This window comes from Lepidochelys olivacea (genome assembly GCF_965140295.1).
Source record: "Lepidochelys olivacea isolate rLepOli2 genome assembly, chromosome: 4".
In the NCBI taxonomy this organism is placed as follows: domain Eukaryota; kingdom Metazoa; phylum Chordata; order Testudines; family Cheloniidae; genus Lepidochelys; species Lepidochelys olivacea.
In genome coordinates this window covers 22449792-22470880 of record NC_140414.1, presented here as the reverse complement: position 1 = coordinate 22470880, position 21089 = coordinate 22449792, and the positions used below count along the sequence as shown (strand labels likewise).

Genomic DNA, 21089 nt, shown 5'->3' with positions numbered 1-21089 from the left:
AGAGACGAGCTTCTGGAAAGAAATTCCTTGAAGTTCCTGTATTAGAAAGAAGGACGGATCTCGGCCAGAACTTTGGGGAGATTGTGACTTTCTCAACTGACACCTTATCTGTAAAATGGACCAAACCAAAACATTGTATCTCAATTTCTTCCAAAAGTTGGGAGAATCCAGATCTTGACCAACCTGGTCAAGAGATATCTATCAAGAGATCATAGAGCCAGTATAATAACTAATAGCAGCTAGCTGAAGCTAAACACCTCTGTTGGTGTCAACATGGTTTCTAAGAGCCAAATTGTGTCTGGCCCTTATGCGTTTGCATAATGGGGGTGAGCGCAGGCTGGCCACATAAAGTCTCCCCTACTGACTGTGTTAGAGCCAGGCATAATTGTTAGAACGGTAGGTGCCAACAATTCATTTTCTGAGGAACCAATTGATACATCTAAGCTGCTTCTCAACTAAAATACGACAATTACTGCAATATAATTTAATTCAGAGAGCATCTTCTGTATGTACATTGTTAATATAGGGTCAAATCCTGTGGATCTTACTCAGGGCCAAATCCTCAGCTGGTGCAAATTGGCTTATCCATTAAATCCATTAACTTCAATATAGCTGATCTCTTCATACCAGCAGACTGTCTGGCCCTTGTTTATCTCCCCCTTCCCCACCCCCAGCCCTAATTAATGCAAAACTCCTATTTGGATCCTGGGGGATTTTCTCAATGGGCTCAAAGCTGAGCAGGGGCCTTAGCATTTGACCTGTAATTATGTTCACAATAGGTGCCCTTAAACATTAACATTTACTACACCGTAGTATTTTTACTTTAAAGCAGGTTTGCCTACATTTTAAAGGGCCCAACGCTATTCCAGTTGAAATCAATAGGAATGTTTCCACTAAGCTAAATGGAAGCAGAATTGGGCTCAAAATGTGTAGCTCTTTGAGGCATTACAGCTTAATGTAATGTAAATCATATTGACTTTTTGGGTCAGATCCTCAGCTGGAGTAAATCAGTGTAGCTTCATTGACTTCAGATTCACCTGGTGCAAACCAGTGTGTGTCTAGCCCTTTCAAGAGCAGCAGCTGTTAATCACAACTGTTAAATTTAATACTGGGAAATCTACTTTCTGGGCCATAAACACCACGGGTATAAATGGGCACAGTTCCACTGCATTCAGTGGAAATGTGTTATGTCAGCCGTGAATTCCACTTTCTTCCTCCCCTCTCCCCCTTTCTTAATGGGTATTTGTGGTTTTTTCCTGAGATCTCTCCAGGTGACCACACCCAACCATGTATTCTGATGGGCTTTGGAAGTCTTCATTGTCAAAGAACAACCAGGTCATCTGGAGGAAACCCAAAGGGTTAATGCGTTGAACTCTGGTTGGTGTTGATGGAGGAGCCGTAAAAATGATTTGTGGGCAAAGTGCAATGAGATCTAGTCTGAACTTGGGTGTAATAGCACTGTGCATATTTTACATATTTAATCAAATAAAACATCACTGTTCTGATTTGCCCAAGACAGTGACTCAGTGGCATAATCAAAGCAACTGAATGGAATAAAAGCTTACCGACCTTTCCTTTGTTTATAAAAACAGGACAGACTTTTCAAGATGATACACTGACCGCCTCCAAACCTCAGAGGGAATACAACTTTCTAAATCACATCTTCGGTACAAATGTAAGAAGCAGGTCTCCGGCAGCCTGGAAGACAGGTCTCTGCACAAAGCAGCAGAGGAGGCATGCAAAGCTAAAAAATATGAAGACAGGCAAAAATTACAAACCTCACCACATGGGACAAATTTTGCTCACACAGTGGTGTAAGCCTCGAGAGACAATTAGTCTCAGCGGAGTCACTGCGGATTTACAGCAGTGTAACTGAGATCAGAATCTGGCCTGCTGTAGACTATGAAAAAAATGATATGTTATCAGAATGAATAGAAAAGATACAAAAGGGTCAAATTATAGCCATGAGGGGCCTGATCCTGGATGGGGCAGGTGCACACACAAAACTCTAATTGGCCATTATGTATCTGAAGCAAAAACTGGCTCAGAATATTTAATGTAAAGGAAATTCTGGCCACGCATATAAGACAGCCTGGATACTCTTCCTCCCAGTTTATTAACACATGGGCAGCTTGCTTTATCATTGGAGGTGACTTGGCCACCCTCTCTCAAGCTGTTGTAGGCTGGGTCATTTTGCATTTCTCATTTCTCCTTGTGCTACCCTGGCATCAAACACAAACATCACCACCACGGAAGGTCCTCACACATGGCTATCGGTGCAACTCAAATCTGACCTACTCTTTCCACCTTGGCCCCAACCATTCTTTGCCACTGAACCTCAATCCTGTCTGCTGTCTCCTTGCTGAGATTCCATTTTGTGGTCCATACGTTCTGCTACTGCGGTGCACCTTGTAATAAAACACAGGAGTGCTGGGAAGGAGCTAGTCTTTATTTCTTGGCCTCAGTCACATTATGGGTCTCAGGGCCAATTAACTTCATTTGAATGATGTGTAACCCTTCTGCCAGTGTCCTCAGCAGCAGTAAAAGCCAGGTTCAATGCTCTCTAGCAATTGCTTTTAAAATAACAAAAAATGAGCGGAAGCCTTCGCTTGAAATCTTGAGCCCCCATTCCCTGGCTTTAAGAACTTTAAATTTAACACACACACACCCTGTAGGGGTGTTTCTTTCCCCTTCCCAACCACTTAGGAGTCCTTGGGAATAGGAAACCACACAGACCCTTTTTGGGGGGAAAACAAGATAAACCTCTGTTTACATAATAAAATGAAATTAGCAAAATCCAAACAGTGCATTTGGGCCGACCACACCAAAGTACTTATTAATTGCCCAGAACTCATATTCACAGAGCAAAGCCCACTCACCTGTACCTCATTCACAAATCCAATTAGATTTGGGGTGGTCATGTGGGCATCAGGAGGTGGCTTTCCTCAAGCTGTCCACTGCAGCCAGCTGAAGTTCGCACCATCAGCTCCTGGTCAGGCCTGCTGCTGCCAGGTCCTAGTTCACTGCAGTCAGCTGCTCCAGCACAGTTGCTGTCAGGTCCAGTCCCGCAATAAACTCTACTGCTACTGCCAGCCCGTCCAATCTCATAAAGACAGCTCCATGCAGGTCCACCATCTCTGGACAGGCAACCGAAAGCAAAACCCTCCCCAGGGCACAGCCTCCAATCTTTCTGACATAGTCTCTGCTCCCTTTCTTGATTTGGGCTCAGTACACTGCTGTCGGCTCAGGGTGATTCATTTTCCCCAGGCTAAACCATTCACAATGTCTCCCTCCTTACATAAATATATTTCCATGCACTATTTAATGGAGTTTCCAAAACCCAGAACACAAAGTAACTCCAAACAATACATCATAAACCACTGTATAGAACCATGCTGGGGCAAAATTATAACTTGCAAATTAATCCTGCCAGATCTAGCATTCCATACTCTCCGATGGGGGAGCAGAGAGCTTCTTTTCCCTTCAAGACTTCTAGCTCTGGGGCTTACAGATGTGCAAAAAAAAAAATAGATTTCTGCTAGACCGGGCACCGGGGAGAAGCTGGCACCAAGCAACATTCATTGGGGTGCTCAGTGTATCCTGTGCTTGTTCTGGTAGCAAGTACTTCTCTACCCTTTGGTGGTGATCTCCCAGTGTAACTCTTCTAAAGGCCTGAAAGATCCCATGTTTCTCTGATCACAGAGAACATCCGCTGTGGGCTCTGGAATAATTCTGCTTTGAGCTATGAGATGGGATAAAAGGAACCTCAAGAGAATCTTGGCCAAATAAGAAAAGCAATGGTTTTCCTTCTTGTAAAGAGTGTGTACTATACACTGGGCTCTAATCAGCATGGGCTTAGTGCATTTTGCACCTGTGTTTTTGTTTTCTTTGCAATGGGAACAGTTGCTTGGTCTGTGGTGCATGTCCCTGCCTGCCTCGCAGAGAGCAGACCGCAAGTTTTCTTCATTTGGGTCAGGTTTCTGTTCTGTATGTTGAACGCTGGTGTTAATGGAGGGATTTACTCTTCAAAACTCATTCAGTGATGGCCAATTTGAGAATACCATCAACAGCTGGAAAATAAAACATTTATAAAGTGAATGAATGTGTAAGTGTTGCATCCCATTGGAGGCTTTGTGAGCAGTTTACACTGGGTGGGGTGAGTTCTTAACATGGCACAGGACGCTGTCTCTTGCATCTTATTCTCTCTGTTTCCTTTGTTCAGCTTCATGGGACGTGGCTTGGTTTGCGAGGCTGCTGCTGCAGTTGTGCACCTGAGAGTGCAGAAAAGGCTGCTCGGCTTCCCCAGCAAATGCCTTACTATGTAGCTATAATGTTTGAATCTGGGTCCTAACTTCTGCCAGCGTTCAGGGCTGTTTGGCTATGGGTGTTGGACTGGATCATTATGCTGGCAGGAAACCTGCCCGTTGCGGAGATTGAAACGTCAACAATGTTAGTGCTGTTCAGATCTCTGTTACTACAGTGGAACAGTAATATAGTTATCACCAAAAACAAAGGGCATGATTCTTAGACACACAAACTCCCTCTGCTAGTGTAAGGGGACATAGCGTAACTGAAACCCAGGGCCAGAACGTATACTTGTGCCCTAGGAAAGAATCAGACATCACAACCAGGGAAAAGCTTCCAGTGTGATAAACAGAAACGACAGCCACAAACAAAAGAAAAAGGCAGATGAGTCTAACCTGATTCCCTTAGTGAGACATGCTAGGGAGATTTTTTTAATTCATGCACAGTAAGGGTATACATGGAAATACATCAGAAAGGAATTTTGTACCTCAACATCTAGTATATATTTTTAAACCCACTCTGCTATACGGTCTTATTTCCTCCTTTCCCGCTGTCTTTTCTGTGTCCATAAACACTGAGTTGTGGATCATTTCAATCCATTAATTTTCTTTTGAACTTAAAATTAAGAAGGTGAATTTTCTTTTGTACTTAAAATTCAGAAGGTTACGGTAGCAAAAGGCATAACATATATGGCAGCTGATGGGTAAAGATTGAGTAAGGACCCTACATTCTTTAAGGGAAGTTATGTAGCAGTTGGCATCAGTTTAAAAGTGAATCAAGCTACAGTAATGCTATGGGGGACTTATGTACTTGGAGACAGGCACTGTTGTTCAGTCTGCGAGGGGAATAGGCTATGTTTCTGGGGGAAGGGGCCTACGTGGTTTGCCAAGATCACCCCAAATCTTTATTTTCAGTTGAAACTGGTGTCCTACAGGTTTCCAGCTCTTGTGGTTCAGTTTATTTAGTGTATCAGAGAAGGGTAGGCAAGGAAAGCAGGGACAAGAATGGAGATGTTAACCAGGAAGAAATTGCCTTATATGATGTTCAAAGCATTGTTAAAAAAACAAAAACCTTTGTAAAACCATGACTAGGGTCCAAGGTCCATGCAGTTTTGCATATTTATATCAAATTCCACATAAAAACAAGAATATCAATTTCTAGGGATAAAGTAAAAGAGCAGAATACATAACGTACACAAAATAATATTTATAGACCTTAGCTATCTGTAACCAGTTTAAATATGCTTCACACAAAAAAGCCACTGGCATAAAATAACAACTGTATAGATCCACTGTTGTTGTAATATAAATTCACAACCCCCCCCACCCCGTAATTCAGTGTAAACTCTAGTACAATTGTATTGAATGTACACTTGCTCTATCTTACATAACTGTCATGGTCAGAGTGGATGGTTTGTATTCATTGCTGCTGAAAAGTTAGAGTGCAGGAGGGACATTCAGGGAGTTTTCATGCAGTTATTTCTTGAAAAAACGATTTCTTTGATTACCATGTTTGCCACACTGGTCTTGCTATGTATCTAGCCAGGGCAGCACAATGACATGATATTGGGAAAACTCAACAGTCACAGGGGAAAGGTAATAATTTAAAGTGTTTCAAATGTTGAAGGAACATATCGGCGGTTAGGGAAAATTAACCAGATTGTATGAAATCTGGGCCCAGATTTTCAAAAATGCTCATGAACAGATTTTCAAGTGATCCCCACCCATAATGGAGGCTAGATTTTCCAAAAAGCTTAGCTCCTAGGGAGACACCTTAAAACTCAGCCTTGCCATGGGACTAAGTTATAATCACTTCAGATTTTGCATTAGTTAGTATCATCCTGGTTCTAACTTTTTAATTTGATTGCATGCAGGACACTAAGGTTATCAGTTTTTTTAACAACCATTGGATTAGCCCATGGTCTGTGGTGGATGTGGAGACTTCTCCATGATTGGTCGTTTTGACTGGTTTACGAGGCTGCCAGTGATTTTGTAGATTCAATAATATTCCACTCCTAATTACATTTAGTTTTATGTTGTTGTTGTTAAACTTTTCATCAGAATCTTATTTCAAATTAGAAACTGCGCAAAATCAGTATTCCCTAGGAGGCTAGTGTCAACTTCAAAAGATGAGGCTGTTTATATTTTACAAACATCTCAGTTGTATGCCTTTAAAGACACACAAGTCAACTGTTGCTCATTCATTAGTGCATTCACTGATCATCACATTAATATGTACAGGCTGTAATTTAAAGCCCATTTGAATCCAAATTTCCTTCTTTCCCCCTGCAGGCACAGACATGGTGTTCTCCTAATTTTGCTGTAATTTACCAACATCAAAAGTGTTGGTTTATAGGACAAAGGTTAGAGAAAGCTGAATTCACCTTGAAAAAATTATTTCCACAACTCTGGAAGTTTAATTCTGTTTACCTTTATTTCATCTCCCCCCACCCTTTTATTCATAATTTCCTCCATGTTCCAGGGGCTTTTCCCCACCTTAGATTTTTATAACTTTAAGATCTGATTAGACCAAGAAAGAATCATTAAAATTCATGGGTTCAGAAGTATGAAAAATTCAATCACACTTGTTCATTTTCTTTCTCAGAAATGTCCCATCCACCAGCCTTTAGTGTTGGGGTTTCCTCTTCTCCGGCTTGCAATGGAGACAGTATCAGTATTTTACACTAGCATAACTCCATTGACTTCAATGGGATACTCTTGATTTACACCAGTATGAGTGAGTGAAGAATCAAGCTGTCACAGTTTCAGGAGAACTGCACCTGTGTTCTCCCCTCTGGGGTCCACTGCAGGAGTGCCCAGTCAGGTCTCAGGTCTCCAACCATCACCTGTCTCTGTGCAAGGATCCTTGTCCCACTTCCTTTTGATCAGAGGTTTAAAGGCTGCACAGCCCCTGCCTTAAACTGTGATTTCCCCAGCAAGCCAGGCTGCTTAATGGCCAGCACCCATCCTTCGCTCTCTCTCTCCAAGTTCTATGAACAGTGTATTGTGAGTGTCCACACAGCTCTTTCTAAGCAAGCATCTTTATGCTTAAGGTAAAAGCATGATAGAGAAAACCTAATAAAAACCATAAACAGATTTAAACATGCATTAAAGATACCAGGAGTCACTCATCAGTCTTATGGCGTCTTTGTGGGCCAACATCTTTCAAACCTTCTGCAAGGGTTGGGGGCCCCATTGGACAGGAGGTCCTGTCCATTTGCTGGGTCAGAAAGAAGGCACTGAGTCAGTTTAAATGTAGTATTTTTATATCAAAAGCCCTTTCTTTGTTTGTTGGGCTGTGAAACATCCAATTTGAACCAGTATATACAAACCTCCCACCTCTCTGGAGGTGTTTATCACCCAGAAGATTCACCTGAATCACCTCCCACCATTTTTGGTTCATGGAGGAATTGTGGTAACCCTCCCCCTGGAGCTGCATACAACCTCTGGTCCACAGTGATACGTACATTTAATATAATATGGTCTCCAAAGGTATTGCATGGAGTTGCAACATCTGTCACATAGACCACAGATTTTTATTGTAAAATTAGCAATAGCCCAGTAATTTCATTTTGCAAAACTTTCATACCCAGCTAAAATGCATCAAAAGATTTTACATTTGGATGATTAAGATACACAACATAAAAACATCTACTTCACTTGTGACCAATATTGTAAAAAAAACGCCAACAACTTGGGGATAAAACCTTAAATGTGATACTAACAATATTCCACTAGGCCTTAAGATTATTATGTATGTTCCTTATCTGAAATATACTGCTGCAATACAGGTCTAAGAGATTGTGTGATGTTGCTGTGCACAGATAGGTTTCACCCAAGACTGGCTGCATTTCAGTGGTAAATGAAGTGAGTCCTGGGGGTGGCCCTCAGAGTGGTCACTAGGGGATCAATTGTGCCACAGAGGCACAGCTCTGTGAAGGGGAGCCACACTGTCCAAGGGGGAGCTCCAGGCAGGAATCTGAACCTCCTGCTAGACATGGTAATGTTCTTGCTACTGTACTTCCCCACGTATTCAGCCAGATCTGATGGCTTGTGTGAAATGGGAAGGAGTTGGGGCCATGACCTCACTTCTTCACTCCAATTTCCTTTGCAGTGTCATGTGCCCCAAGAGCACTAGGAAAGGGCAGTACTTGTGATCTGGGGAGTGCAATGGCTGTGATGGCACTCCACTACTTCCCAGGGGCATGGTAGGGCAGGGTCTCCTTCCGCTCAGCATCCCTGAAGTAGCCTAACCCAGGCCAAAAATCACCATCCCATTCTACTGGAAGATCAGTTTCACACATGGTAAAGATCTCTTCAAACTGATTTATTTCTCTTACAGCTAGAATAAAAGTTGGTAAACAGATGCTTGAGGGAAGAGCCAATGAGCTGGTGTTTAGGTCTTTCTTCTGAGGATATGGTCATAGATGACTACTTGGAGGTAGAGATCTGTCGCAATAGGTGTCCGAGTTGTGCTGTCTCCTGGGTAAGCCTGAGACACGGAATATTATAGTTAACCAAGCTGTCAGGACAGACAAAATATAAACCATAAGAGTTACATGTATTTCCTCCTCGCTTCCCTGAAATATGGAACCTACCAACTCTGTTCAGGTTAGGTATGTAGTTTCTTAAATGCAGATTAATGTCTAAGAGCTAGCGAATAAATACCACGAACTTACCATCATTTCATATAGTATAACTCTAGGTAAAAGAAAAGGCACACTTGTGCAATCAACTGATCAAACAGATCCCAGTTGTAGAAAGCACACAGCATTGGCTTAATTTTGCTCAGACTGAAACCAATGGTAAAACTCCTTTTGATTTCAGTGGCAGCAGATTTAGGCCAATGTTAAGTGCTTTTGAAAAATCTCTCTACTTGGTTAGTGTTATAGAAAAACCCAAGACAGATGGACAGACAGATAGTTGCTGGGGATGCAGATACACTATATTCTGCAACATACAAATACACAGTACATATTTCTGCAGTGTTTACATTTTTAAAAATTATAAATGAACAAAATATGTTACTTGGTGTAGCACTGTGAGTGCAAGTATCTTTCACGTAGAAATAAAATATCTGGTTATTTGTTACAGATGTTCTCCAGCTGCAGGGCATTAGATCAATGGCCCACTTTCAATGCAACCAAACACATTTTTAGGTATGCATTTTTGACTGTCTAACAAACCAATGCACTCATTTTAAAATGTGTATAATTTGACATTTTATACTGTTGCTATTCATATGCAGCCATCTTTCATGGGAAGCACTTCAAAGAAACCATCATCCTAGATCTGTTCTGTACAAACCCAAACAAATTATTGCCCAGCTTATTTCACATTGGTTTTGAGAGGAACCAAAGCATGGGTGTGTTTGTCATATTCAATCTACAGTCCAAGGGCTCAGATGTAAAGTTTAAAAAAGGGCAATCAAGATCAGAAGACTATTGTCAATTGATTTCAGAGGAACATTGTTTATAGGGTTATAACCCAGTCCTCTTCCAACATGCAAGGAAATAATACATGCAGCAATTTAAATAGCCTTCAGCGATGGCTCAAAACGGGGAAGTCCTGTGTGACTTTATTGTACACAGTATGTTTATTTTGTACAGATTTCAAAACACTTCACAAAGTTAGGTAACCATCACAGAACTAGATAAATAGCAGCAAAGTCAGCTAGAAAAGGGTGCCGACAAAGGAGAAAAGATGTTTTCAGCTGAGATCTGAAATGAGATGGAGAGTTAATGAGGCTGAGAAATACAGGAAAGATGGATGTTCTAGATGGGAGGCGCTGCAGAGAAGTGGGCTTTTGCATCAGCGTTGGTGACACTGGGCCAAATTATACCCTCATTTATATCCACGCAAGCACATAGGGTTGAAGCACATAGGGTTGCCTAGGTGTAACTGAGGGCAAAAGTTGGCTCCAGACATGGAATGATAGAGAGGAGGCCAATGCTACTCTAGAAGAAGAGATGCAGGAAAAGAAGGGATAGACTCTAAGTCTAGGAGGTAGATTGGAACAAGTCAAAGGACAAATTTTAAAACAAAGAGGGCAATTTGGATGCTGCAAAGAATGGGTATCCAGCAGAACAGTACGGGGCGGGGGCGGGGTGTGAAGTCATGCTCCATTGTACATATGAAAAGCTCAGAATGCAGTTCACGGACAGTACATGCTGCATCTTTGGGAACAGAAGTAGGAACTTCCATTTGTTCAATCAATTCTGCCAAGTTCAATGTAACTGGATAAAAGTCAAAACCTCTGTTGGTCGTTTTGACTTACCTCAGTGACTGTATAACCCAATATCCCCAGGAGCACTATATTACATTTTGAAAGCAAGTTTGTTTCCTCTCATCACTGGTCCAGGTTCAGTGGGTCAGATTTTCCATTGCCCTGCTCTTTATACCTAGCCATTTCCACCAGGGCCAAGTCAGTGTAAAACATGACTGTTCTGATTTGGTAGTTTTGGGCCTAAGAGTGTGAAGTGCCCAACTCCCTTTGATGTTCAATGTCTAACACCTGTAGGCCCCTTTGAAAATCCCAACCCTTAGTTTTTTGAATGTTCTGGCTGCTCAACATTGACATCACATTAACATAGGACTAAGGGCATTTTAATGTATACTACATCCAACAATGACCCGTGAGTGATTCCACACACACACACCCCTCCATTTTATGTTTTCAACAATTGTTTGGCATAATTATTTTTAAGTAAAAATAAGTTTTTTAGAATAAGGAAACCAATTCTGCTTCCACTGAAGTCAATGCCACAGCTCCTATTGACTTCAATGGGAGTAGGATCAGATCCATTATTAAAGAAAAAAGCAGTCTCTAACATGTGCTTATGCCACATTTATTTTATGACACAGAGTCTACAACATTGTTGATAAAATTCTCTTCACTCATTACCATACTTTTCCCTCTCAATTTCCCTGGTACACAGCCTTACGCAAACATCAGTCTTGTCCTGTGTTTGCTTCAATTGCAAACACTTCTGTGCTGGGACAAAGGCATTTTGCTATGCGGATGAGACTAACTTATATCCACGAGAGGGAGCACATACTGACAATTTTCTCGTGTGTGTGGGACAGCGTATTAGATGTTTAACCCTTACTCTGACATAACCACCTCAACCTTCTTCAAGGCCAGTGTATTTTATGGGAGTTTCTTCCCATAGGAATTTTCAACCCGGATAACTCCCTCTTTACACTACTCACTTGGCCGGCCACATACTGTGTTTTGTATTTTCCGGAATGATCAGAATCTTTTACTGTCATCAGACTGTTTTTGCCTCTCTGGGAACATGAACAAAACATCCAGCCAAAGGATATTAAAAAAGTCCTAATTCTTTAAGCACAGAGTCACACGCTCTGATTCCATTGCATAGCAAAATAGACAAGTATACCTTTCTGATTTTGTCTTTATTTCTATGTTGCACGCAATGCTCTGACAGTTGACTTGAGCTACGTTTTGTATTAATCTGTAAAATGTGGACAAATCTGGAAGCATCTGACTTTTAGATTTCACTCAGACCCACTGGGCCAAATTTTTTCAACTTGGGTGCCTGAAGTCAGGCAGCAAAAATCTCTGCAAGTCTACTAAAATGAGTGGCCTGATTTTCAGAGGTGCCTGGACAGTCTTTCAACTTTTGAATTTTTTAAAAAGATGTGGGGTTGTGACCCACACTAGCCCTGCTCTCTGAGTGCTTCTGAAAAGGAATCCATTTTGTTTCAGTTCACTGAAGAAAAACAAGGCATTAGGCTGTGATTCCAACGGACAGTTCCCTCTGGATTTGGTGGCAGTGGATTGCCCAGGCAGGAGCTGGGATTTTATAAATGTTCTATGGCTCCGCCCTTGTTCTGAAGGAACTTCACATTTTTTTATCCACTAGTCGGCACATTTCATAAAGGAAAATACAACTTTTAAGTAGGGGTCAAATTTGGGCCTGTCAGCCAAGTGATATGCTGCCAACATTTTAACAAGGGCCTCCCCTCAACAATTTTCCACCTCTTCTGGAGATGCATGTGATGATCTCTGGATAAAATACCCCATTCCCTCCCCCCACTAAAATCCATCTGTCCCTTCCCCAATCCTGTATTCTTCCGGGACCCAAATCCATCAGTCCTTCCAATCCCTCCCACCTTCTGCACCAGCACCTCTCAATTCACTAAAAGAAAAAGGCGGACTTGTGGCACCTTAGAGACTAACCAATTTATTTGAGCATAAGCTTTCGTGAGCTACAGCTCACTTCATCGGATGCATGATTCACCCTCCTCAGCACTTCACTCAGGCTCCTCTAGATGGCTTCCTTACTTGGAAGCAGGAGTGGGAGGAAGCAGGCTGTCCTGAGGCCTCCACTGGAAGCAGTGGGGGCAGGTAGATCAGAGACCTGTCCTGAGGCATCTCTTGGCAGTGTCTGACTGGAGGGGGATTGGGTGGGTGGGCAGTAGGTCACCTTCGGTGGTAAATTGGGAATGGGTCCTCTTTGGTTCTTGAAGTGGACAGGTCTCTCCTGACAACTGGGGGTCTTCCAGAGCTGGTGTGTGGGAGCGTGAGGGAGCGGATCTCCCTGGCTGCTGTGTAGAGGAATAGAGTTCCAGGCTCCCTCCCAATACCAGCTCTTCAGACTCTGGCCTGGGGTTCGGGAAGCAGGCACCAGTGAGAGGACAGGTGGGCCACGGTAGCTGCACAGGTCCCACTTGGTGCAGCAGCAGCTTGGTTTTCCTCATGTGCTACTGAAGTGCCTGACAGAGAGGGGAGAAGACTGGGGTGGGGGTTGCCTGCTACATGCTCCATGCAGATATAGGGGCATTTGTGGGAAAGACACAACTACCTCAGTAATAGAAACAGTGGGCCCCACGCAAAAGGGGTTGAAAATTCTAGCGCACAGAGCAGGTTTTAGCATTCCTAGGCAAGCACAATCCATTTCTGCCCAGGATTATTGCACCGCTACCTCCAGGGCTGGCCTTAAGATTCTGGGGAGGGTAAAGGGATTCACAAAATCAAACTAATTGTCTCATTTACCATAAAAAGCATGTGCGTGTGTGAGAGAAGCTTTAGGTCCTCTCCCCACAGTTTCCTGCTGCAGAAGTGGCACGGGCTGCATAGTCCTTTCAGTCTTAGGAAACAAACAGTTTATGTTTTCACTGCTGTCTTCACAAGGAAAAGGTTCTAGAGACTTGCTGTTAAAAACAGAGTGAGCTGAGGTTATCCTTTACGGGACCTAGAGGCCAGCTGTGTTAGTGAGGGGATTGCATGCGTGTGAGCCTGAAGTATAAGGTGCATATTGATAAATAATTAGTTTGTAACAGGACTTCAACAGATATGGAATCAAAGAGCCTTGTGTAAAGGAAACTCTGAATATTGAAAAAAGGGATTTACCTTGGGATCCACATTGACGATTTTCCTATCACATTTGTTCTTGAAGAGTAATCCACATGCATTTTCGGCAATCACTTGGTAATTTGGACTGGCATTTGAAGTGCTGACATTTCTATCCCAGTTGTAAAAGCTGTGAAAATATAAAACATAAATGCTATCACTTTAATTGATGTCATACTTTCAAATTAAGAGTCTGATTCAGACCACCTTACTGATGCAAAGTAGTTCCTTAGTCCACGAATATCCCCACAGAAGTCAGTGAAATTCACTGTGGAGTGAAGTGCTACTAAAAAGAGTAAGGCTGTCAGAATCTGCTTCTACATGTCTTTTCTGTTGCATTCAGTTGATTAAAAAAGAGCCTCTGGCAAACTAAAATTGGACCCTGTGGATGCTAGCATAATATATTTAGTAGTACAGTACTGCTACTAAAAGATTCATGAACAGGGTTACCTATTGTAGGAAGCAGTGTTGGTTGAACACTACTACTGTGACAGAAACAGCTCTGCCAACCACCTGAAAGTGCTTAGACCACATTGTGGGAACTAATTACTTCCTCTTTGTATCTCATTGTAACTTGTCACTGAATGGTTGCTTTCTTGTTCTCCGATTAATGTAATTTTGGTAGAATTTTAGCTGCTGTACTGCTCCTTTTGGGCTATATACAGATCGGGTGCTGAGCATGAGTGTCCAAGAGGAAATTCATTAACACGATGAGAAGCTCCTTAAAAAACCTGCGCACTTCAAGCCTGTGATTGGTTCTAGAGCCAATATTCAAATAGGCTTATTATGCTTGCAGGCCTCTTTGTTACATGCCTTGTGTGTGTCAGTACTGAACTCCAAGCAAGCGAAAAATCATAATTCTAATGTGCCAAATAAAAAATTAAAACAGAACAATTTGAGTAATCAATTAATCAGTCTTTGCTAGATATATTTTGAGATTTCTGAATTCTAGCAGACTCATATCTCTTATTTTCCTCCTTCTAATTTTAAGAAATAATTCTTTGGGCAAGTGACAATGAAACCAGTGAAGGATCTGCCAAGTTTCCGAGCATGTGGGATGTACCAAAATGGCTGAGAGATTCCAGCCCTGCTTCTGCATTTCTTAACAGTGCTGATTTTATATTATTTGTTGGCATAGTAGTGGTGCAGCATGCTGTGTTAGGGAAATCTAAAGAGAAGAATGTGAGACAGACTTATTTCTCATCAACCAGCTCTAGCCTGGGCAGATTCTCCCCTTGGAGATAGGCAGGGTCGGTAAAAAGGCCCACCCAGATAATGGAATGAATAGCACAGGCACTGAACCCACTTTGTGTTCTCTTTGTACCTGGCACTTACACAGCATCCTCAGTCTAAGGATCTCAGAGTGCACTGCAGATATTTATTAAGCCTCATCACGCCTTTGTGAGATAGTTAAGACAAGTATTATTAGAGCTAGTTAACAGAAGGGGGAACTGAAGCACAGAGAAATTCAGCGATCTGCCCAGGTTACACAAGTCAAGGGCAGAGGTGTGACCAGAACCCGGGAGTCTAGAAGCCCAGTCCTAACCAGTAGAGGGAACCCTGTATCATTGGATGGAGTCCTGTAGCTGTCTCACACTAGTTGTAGACTGTGTCAAGGCTCTTCAGCTGTGACAATCCGGGTGAAAGCTGTACACTGGATTTTGGTCCCCACTTGCATTGGAATCTGGCTGCTAACCTATTCCAGGGGGTGAAACTCACCCTAGTGAAGAGGACCTTGCTCAAGGCCTGATGCTCTCTACAAGTTCATTATACAAGTTTAGGTGAGGCTTCAGTGGTATATAGGGCCCTCAGTGCACTGGGGTAAGATTCACCCATAATGCACCAAATGTCTGACACTGCCATGAAAGTGATATTTCCTACAGAGACTGCCAATCACCTGCTGACCAAAAGAAACAGTGACAGACACCAGCTGGGTATGGGCTTTGTTGGCCCAGACTTAGCACTGGCCACTTAAATCAGCAACAAAAGTAAAAAGCAAAGCAAAGCAAAGCAAAACAACAACAGTGTAAAAAGGATTTGTGCCTGTTCTAGCCCCACTCCCATCCCATGGGGTTAGATTATACTATAATGGGTTATTTTCCTCAAAACAAGGATCAGTTCCTTGATTCGGTTCTCTAGTATTCCCTCCCTACCACACATATACCAAGATCAAACTATTCCCAATAGCAGATTGGGAATTCAGTCAAAAGCTAATTATAAACAGTGATGGCTTGACAGCTTTTTCCAGTTTGTGATTCTATGAATTTGCAATGTGAGCTATCCAACTTCACTTCCCCTTCCTATAATTTAACTCCCGACTTTTTACAGTTTGGCAGCAAAAGAAGGGGTGGTGACGGGGGAGATGTAGGACAATGAAGGACAAAAGAAATGGAAATCAAAACCAAAACACTCACTGTTACCCTGAACTAAATGACATCCTCATGATTTGTGCCCTCCAGTAGTATCATCGCAGTAATCATTTTAATAGGGGGAAAACTGGCATTCTTCACGTGCTTGCCAAGTATGATGACGTATCAACGTATTTAGATTGGGTTTGGCCTTTCAGTCCTTTCATAGCTTTCTGGAGCAAGTGAGGTCAACGTCTCAGTAGGACATGGCACTGTGTGATGGAGCACATGTGCCTGACTCCGCCCCAACCACTGGTTTCTAACAAGGTGCATGGCTCAGGCCCCTGGTTAGACAGAAACATGCTACTTTTTTCAAGGAAAACAGGTTAAGACGCTGGGGTTTGGCTTTCCTTTTAAACTTTAAGCAGCTTTGATTGAAATAAGCACATTTGCCAAACGGTTGCCATGTTACAGTGTGATTCGTCATGGTGCTTTGGAAAACCAAGGCAGTTCAATTTGCTAAGTAGCTACTGTGCAGTGTAACTGTTTTTCATGAAGGTTTTTGCTTTGATCACTGTTGGTATATTGTTATCATAAGAACGGCCAGACTGGGTCAGACCAAAGGTCCATCCAGCTCAGTATCCTGTCTTCCCACAGTGGCCAATGGCAGGTGCCCCAGAGGGAATGAACAGAACAGGTAATCATCAAGCGATCCATTCCTTGTCGCTCATTCCCAGCTTCTAGCAAACAGAGCCTAGGGACACCATCCCTGCCCATCCTGGCTAATAGCCATTGATGGACCTGCCCTCCATGAATTTATCTAGTTCTTTTCTGAACCCTGTTATAGTCTTGGCCTTCACAACATCCTCAGGCAAAGAGTTCCACAGGTTGACTGTGCGTTGCGTGAAGAAATACTTCCTTTTGTTTGTTTTAAACCTGCTGCCTATTAATTTCATTTGGTGCCCCTAGCTCTTGTGTTATGAGAAGGAGTAAATAACACTTCCTTATTTACTTTTCCACACCAGTCATGATTTTATAGACCTCTGTCATATCCCCCTAGTCATCTCTAGTTCCAGTCTTATTAATCTCTCCTCATACAGAAGCCGTTCCAAACCCCTAATCATTTTTGTTGCCCTTTTCTGGCCCTTTTCTAATACCAATTTATCTTTTTTGAGATGGGTTGACCACATCTGCATGCAGTATTTAAGTTGTGGGCGTACTATGGATTTATATAAAGGCAATATGATATTTTCTGTCTTATTATCCCTTTCTTAATGATGCCCAACATTCTGTTCGCTTTTTTGACTGCCACAGCACTTTGAGTGGATGTTTTCAGAGAACTATCTACAATGACTCCAAGATCTCTTTTTGAGTGGTAACAGCCAATTCAGACCCCATCATTTTATATGTATAGTTGGGATTACGTTTTCCAATGTAAATTACTTTGCATTTCTCAACATTGAATGTCATCTGTCATTTTGTTGCCCAGTCATCTCGTTTTGAGAGATCCTTTTGTAGTTCTTCACAGTCTGTCTCAACTATCTTGAGTAGTTTAGTATCATTTGCAAATTTTGCCACCTCACTGTTTACCTCTTTTCCCAGATCATTTATGAATATGTTGAATAGGACTGGAGGAAGAAAAATACCTGTTGAAAGTTAGCTAAAAAGATATGGCCTGATTCTCCTCACAATCCAGTGTAAATCAGGAGCAATTCCACTGAAGTTAGTGAGTTGCGCTGGTGTAAATGAAAATCTGGCTCACGGAGTCAAATTATTTCTGGATCTCATTGGGTGGTGGGATAGGGTGACAGGAGTCTTTCCCCTCTCTCAGTGCACCTGCAAAATAGGCAGCTATGAAGCTGGATTCTGATACCTTTCTTCACCAAGTCTAATACTGTACTCATGACTGGTCCCATTGAAATCAATGGGATTGCTTGTGGAGGGAGGGGGTGATGAAGGGTCTCAGAAGCTGGTCTATAATTTGACTCCTCACTGTGCTCGGGATTGCAAAAAGCGAGAGGGTGTCTAGCACTGCAAGCAGAGCCAACCTTTGAAAACATTTCAGCTCTGCCTTTGATAACAAGATAACATTACCATGGTGTTAGCTGTATCCCTGTACCAGCGTGATTGGAGCCATAATGTTATTTAGTCACAAAGGCATTTGAAACGTTTTCAAGGATGACCTACTGTATCAGCCCAGAGGAAGTACACCTGAGTAGGGAAGGGATGCAGCCATGGTTCACCTGCCTGCTAAAAGCTGGACAGCTCCTGCAGGGTTGCTCTGGGGCAGTACAGATCAGACCTTTTTAAAGGTGTTGCCAGAGTCTCTTCTCTGTATTTTCCTCAGCAACCCTGGAAACATAATCAGGGAAATCCTGGCTCCATTGAGGTCAATGGCGCTAGGATTTCACTCAGTATCTCCCTCCATCACTACTGGAATGCTATACATGCATTTTAGCCCATCACTCTAGGAGATCACAGAGCCACTGTGTGGTCCACAAGCACACAGAGTAATACAACTCCATCAGAAATACGTCCATACTAATCAGTAATGGCGCGTGTTTTAAACATGTCCTGCCGCTATGCTAACTCCAAAGGAGCTGTCAGATGTATCTATCCTTTGCTTTGTCCCTTTAAAAATCCCTAGATTTGTTTTTACTTAATAGGCACTCTAGAAAGTCGCTAGGTACACATTACATGAGAGCTCTGAAAACATCCGTCTACTCTGTCCCACCTAGATCATCCAGGGCAGGTTTCCATTCACTTTGAATAATAAAAGGAAATGATCAAGCACACAAATCTAGACAGAGAGCCAAAATCCTGCCCCAGCACCAGCAAATCAGGGCAGCGAGGATCAGCAGACATGCTGGCAGGTGTGTCCTCTGTAAACAAATGGTAAAGATTAATGCCAATATATCTTTATTAAGTGATGGGAGGTGTCCAGTGGGGTGCCACAGAGATTGGCTTTAGGCTTGATTTTATTTAACATCTGAAGTGGCGTGCCGGAGCAGTTCTAAGATCAAAGGGTTTGCAGAGATCCTGTTGGTGATGTAACCCTTTGATCCTACTCACTCCTCGCTCCACTGACTCCTGATCCCCCCCAAGCCACATGCTGCTCCACCTCCCCTCTTGGTTCTGCCTCTTAGATTGCCCCTTTTCACCTGCACCAAGTAACAAGAGAGAGGGCCTAATTTTTAATGAGGAGGAGAACCTGCAGCTGCCATTGACCTGATTTGAAGCTATGTGCATGCTTAGCATGTCTGAGAATCAGGCTTGATTGTTTATGGTGGTACATGGGCATATTACTAGGAGTACAGGGATGAAATTGAGCAGAGATAAATTTGTAAAGGTTGTACCGTGAGGGAGAGGAAAGTGATGAAAAACTGAGCCACTTCATGTTTTTTAAACTCTAAAATATTCTCAGATAGTTTTTTGTAAGACACGTAGAAGGTAGAGACTATTAGATGCTGTGATGTGATACAGGATTGGCACTTGTTTGGGATGATCTATGTAACTCACCTGTGGTTTCACTACTCGAGAATTATGAAGCTTCTTCCAACACATGCTGCTAAAACCTTTATATGACAACCATGCCTGGATCTGTATCTTTACAGATATTGGATCAGATTCTCCCACTCCACCTCAGAGATACCTACACCATTTCGAAGTGGGTGCAAAGTGCTGGCCACTGTCAGAGACCGGATACTTGACTAGATGGCCCACAGGCAGGGCCGACTCGAGGCACCAGCAAAACAAGCAGGTGCTTGGGGCGGCCTATTTCTAGGGGCAGCATTCCGGCGCCGGCCATGCCGCCCCTAGAAATGTGCCCCCGCCGCTCCAGCTCGCCTCCGCTCCACCTGCTCCCCTGAGCGCACCGCCGCCGCTCCGCTTCTCCCGCCTCGCTCCCAGGCTTGCCGCGCGCCAAACAGCTGTTTCACGCGGCAAGCCGGGGAGGGAGGGAGGAGAAGCCGAGCAGCAGTGTGCTCGGGGGAGGCGGTGGTGGTGGAGCGGAGGTGAGCTGGGGCGGGGAGCGGTTCCTCTACCACCCACCCCTGTTACTGCCTGCGCTCCCCCCCTTGCTCACCTCCACTCCACCTGCTCCCCGGAAGGCGCTGCCTCTCCCTCGCCTGAGAGGGAAGGGGGAGAAGCGGAGCGGCGGCATGTTCAGGGGAGCAGGTGGAGTGGAGGTGAGCTAGGGCAGGGGAGTTGCGGGGGGGTAAGCTGCAGGAAGCAATGGGGTGGGGGGAAATGCGGCGCACCCAGGGGAGGAGGTAGGGCTGGGGATTTGGGGAAGGGGTTGGGAAGGGGTGGAGTTGGGGTGGAGCCAGGGGCAGGGGGAGAAAAAAGCGTGGGCGGCCACAAATTTTTTTGCTTGGGGCGGCAAAAATCCTAGAGCTGGCCCTGCCCCCAGGTCTGATTCAGTTTGGCAATTCCTAGGTAAAGTGATGTGAAATGCTACCATTCTGATTTACTACCGTGTTATACCCACTTTTCACAAATATAAATTACCACACAAGGTGCAGTGGAGAGGCAGGCCCATAAATTGATTGCTCATTTTTTGCTGAATCAAGGGACCTGGTGATTCCGGTGAACAGGTCCTCTCTGTTTTCATTGCACGGGCAAAACCGGTGCAAGTTTTCTTGCCATTGTTCTACTACTACTACATGTCACTGTTGCTCTGAAAGTGCCACATCTAGGAATGAGGAAATACTTCGTTCCCATTTAGTTCTCAACTTTTCTGCTGGAGTCTGCCAACAAAGTTGCCACTTCATAACAATTGTGAGGGTGGGTTTGTGTTGTGGACATTTGTCCAGTAAGAACAGCCTGGAGACAATCAACTGAAAGACAATCAAGTTCACTGAGGACATTGAACAGCCAGGAAATCTGGGGCTGGATTTGAACCGAATACCTGTAGATCATGTTCTTTAACTCATTCCTAGTCATCTGATCTGTAAATCAGAAGCAGCCAAATATTGGCCAGCTGAGGGTTGCAGACTAATTGTTATCAAATAAAGTACCTGTTGCTCTTTTCTGTAATATTATAATGTGGCCTTTATAGAC

The 21089-nt window shown here is 43.3% G+C and overlaps 1 protein-coding gene across 1 annotated transcript in view; it reads right to left on the bottom strand.

The window, feature by feature from the left end:
- Positions 1-8616: 8616 nt before the first annotated feature.
- Positions 8617-21089, bottom strand: part of CFAP299 (cilia and flagella associated protein 299) — a 395446-nt gene continuing 382973 nt past the window's right edge. The window contains exons 5-6 of the mRNA XM_084626905.1: positions 13681-13810; positions 8617-8796 (exon numbers count right to left, since the gene is read on the bottom strand). Coding sequence (XP_084483031.1) covers positions 8701-8796; positions 13681-13810 — 226 coding nt within the window. The 3' untranslated portion in view covers positions 8617-8700. The remainder of the gene's footprint in view (positions 8797-13680; positions 13811-21089) is intronic.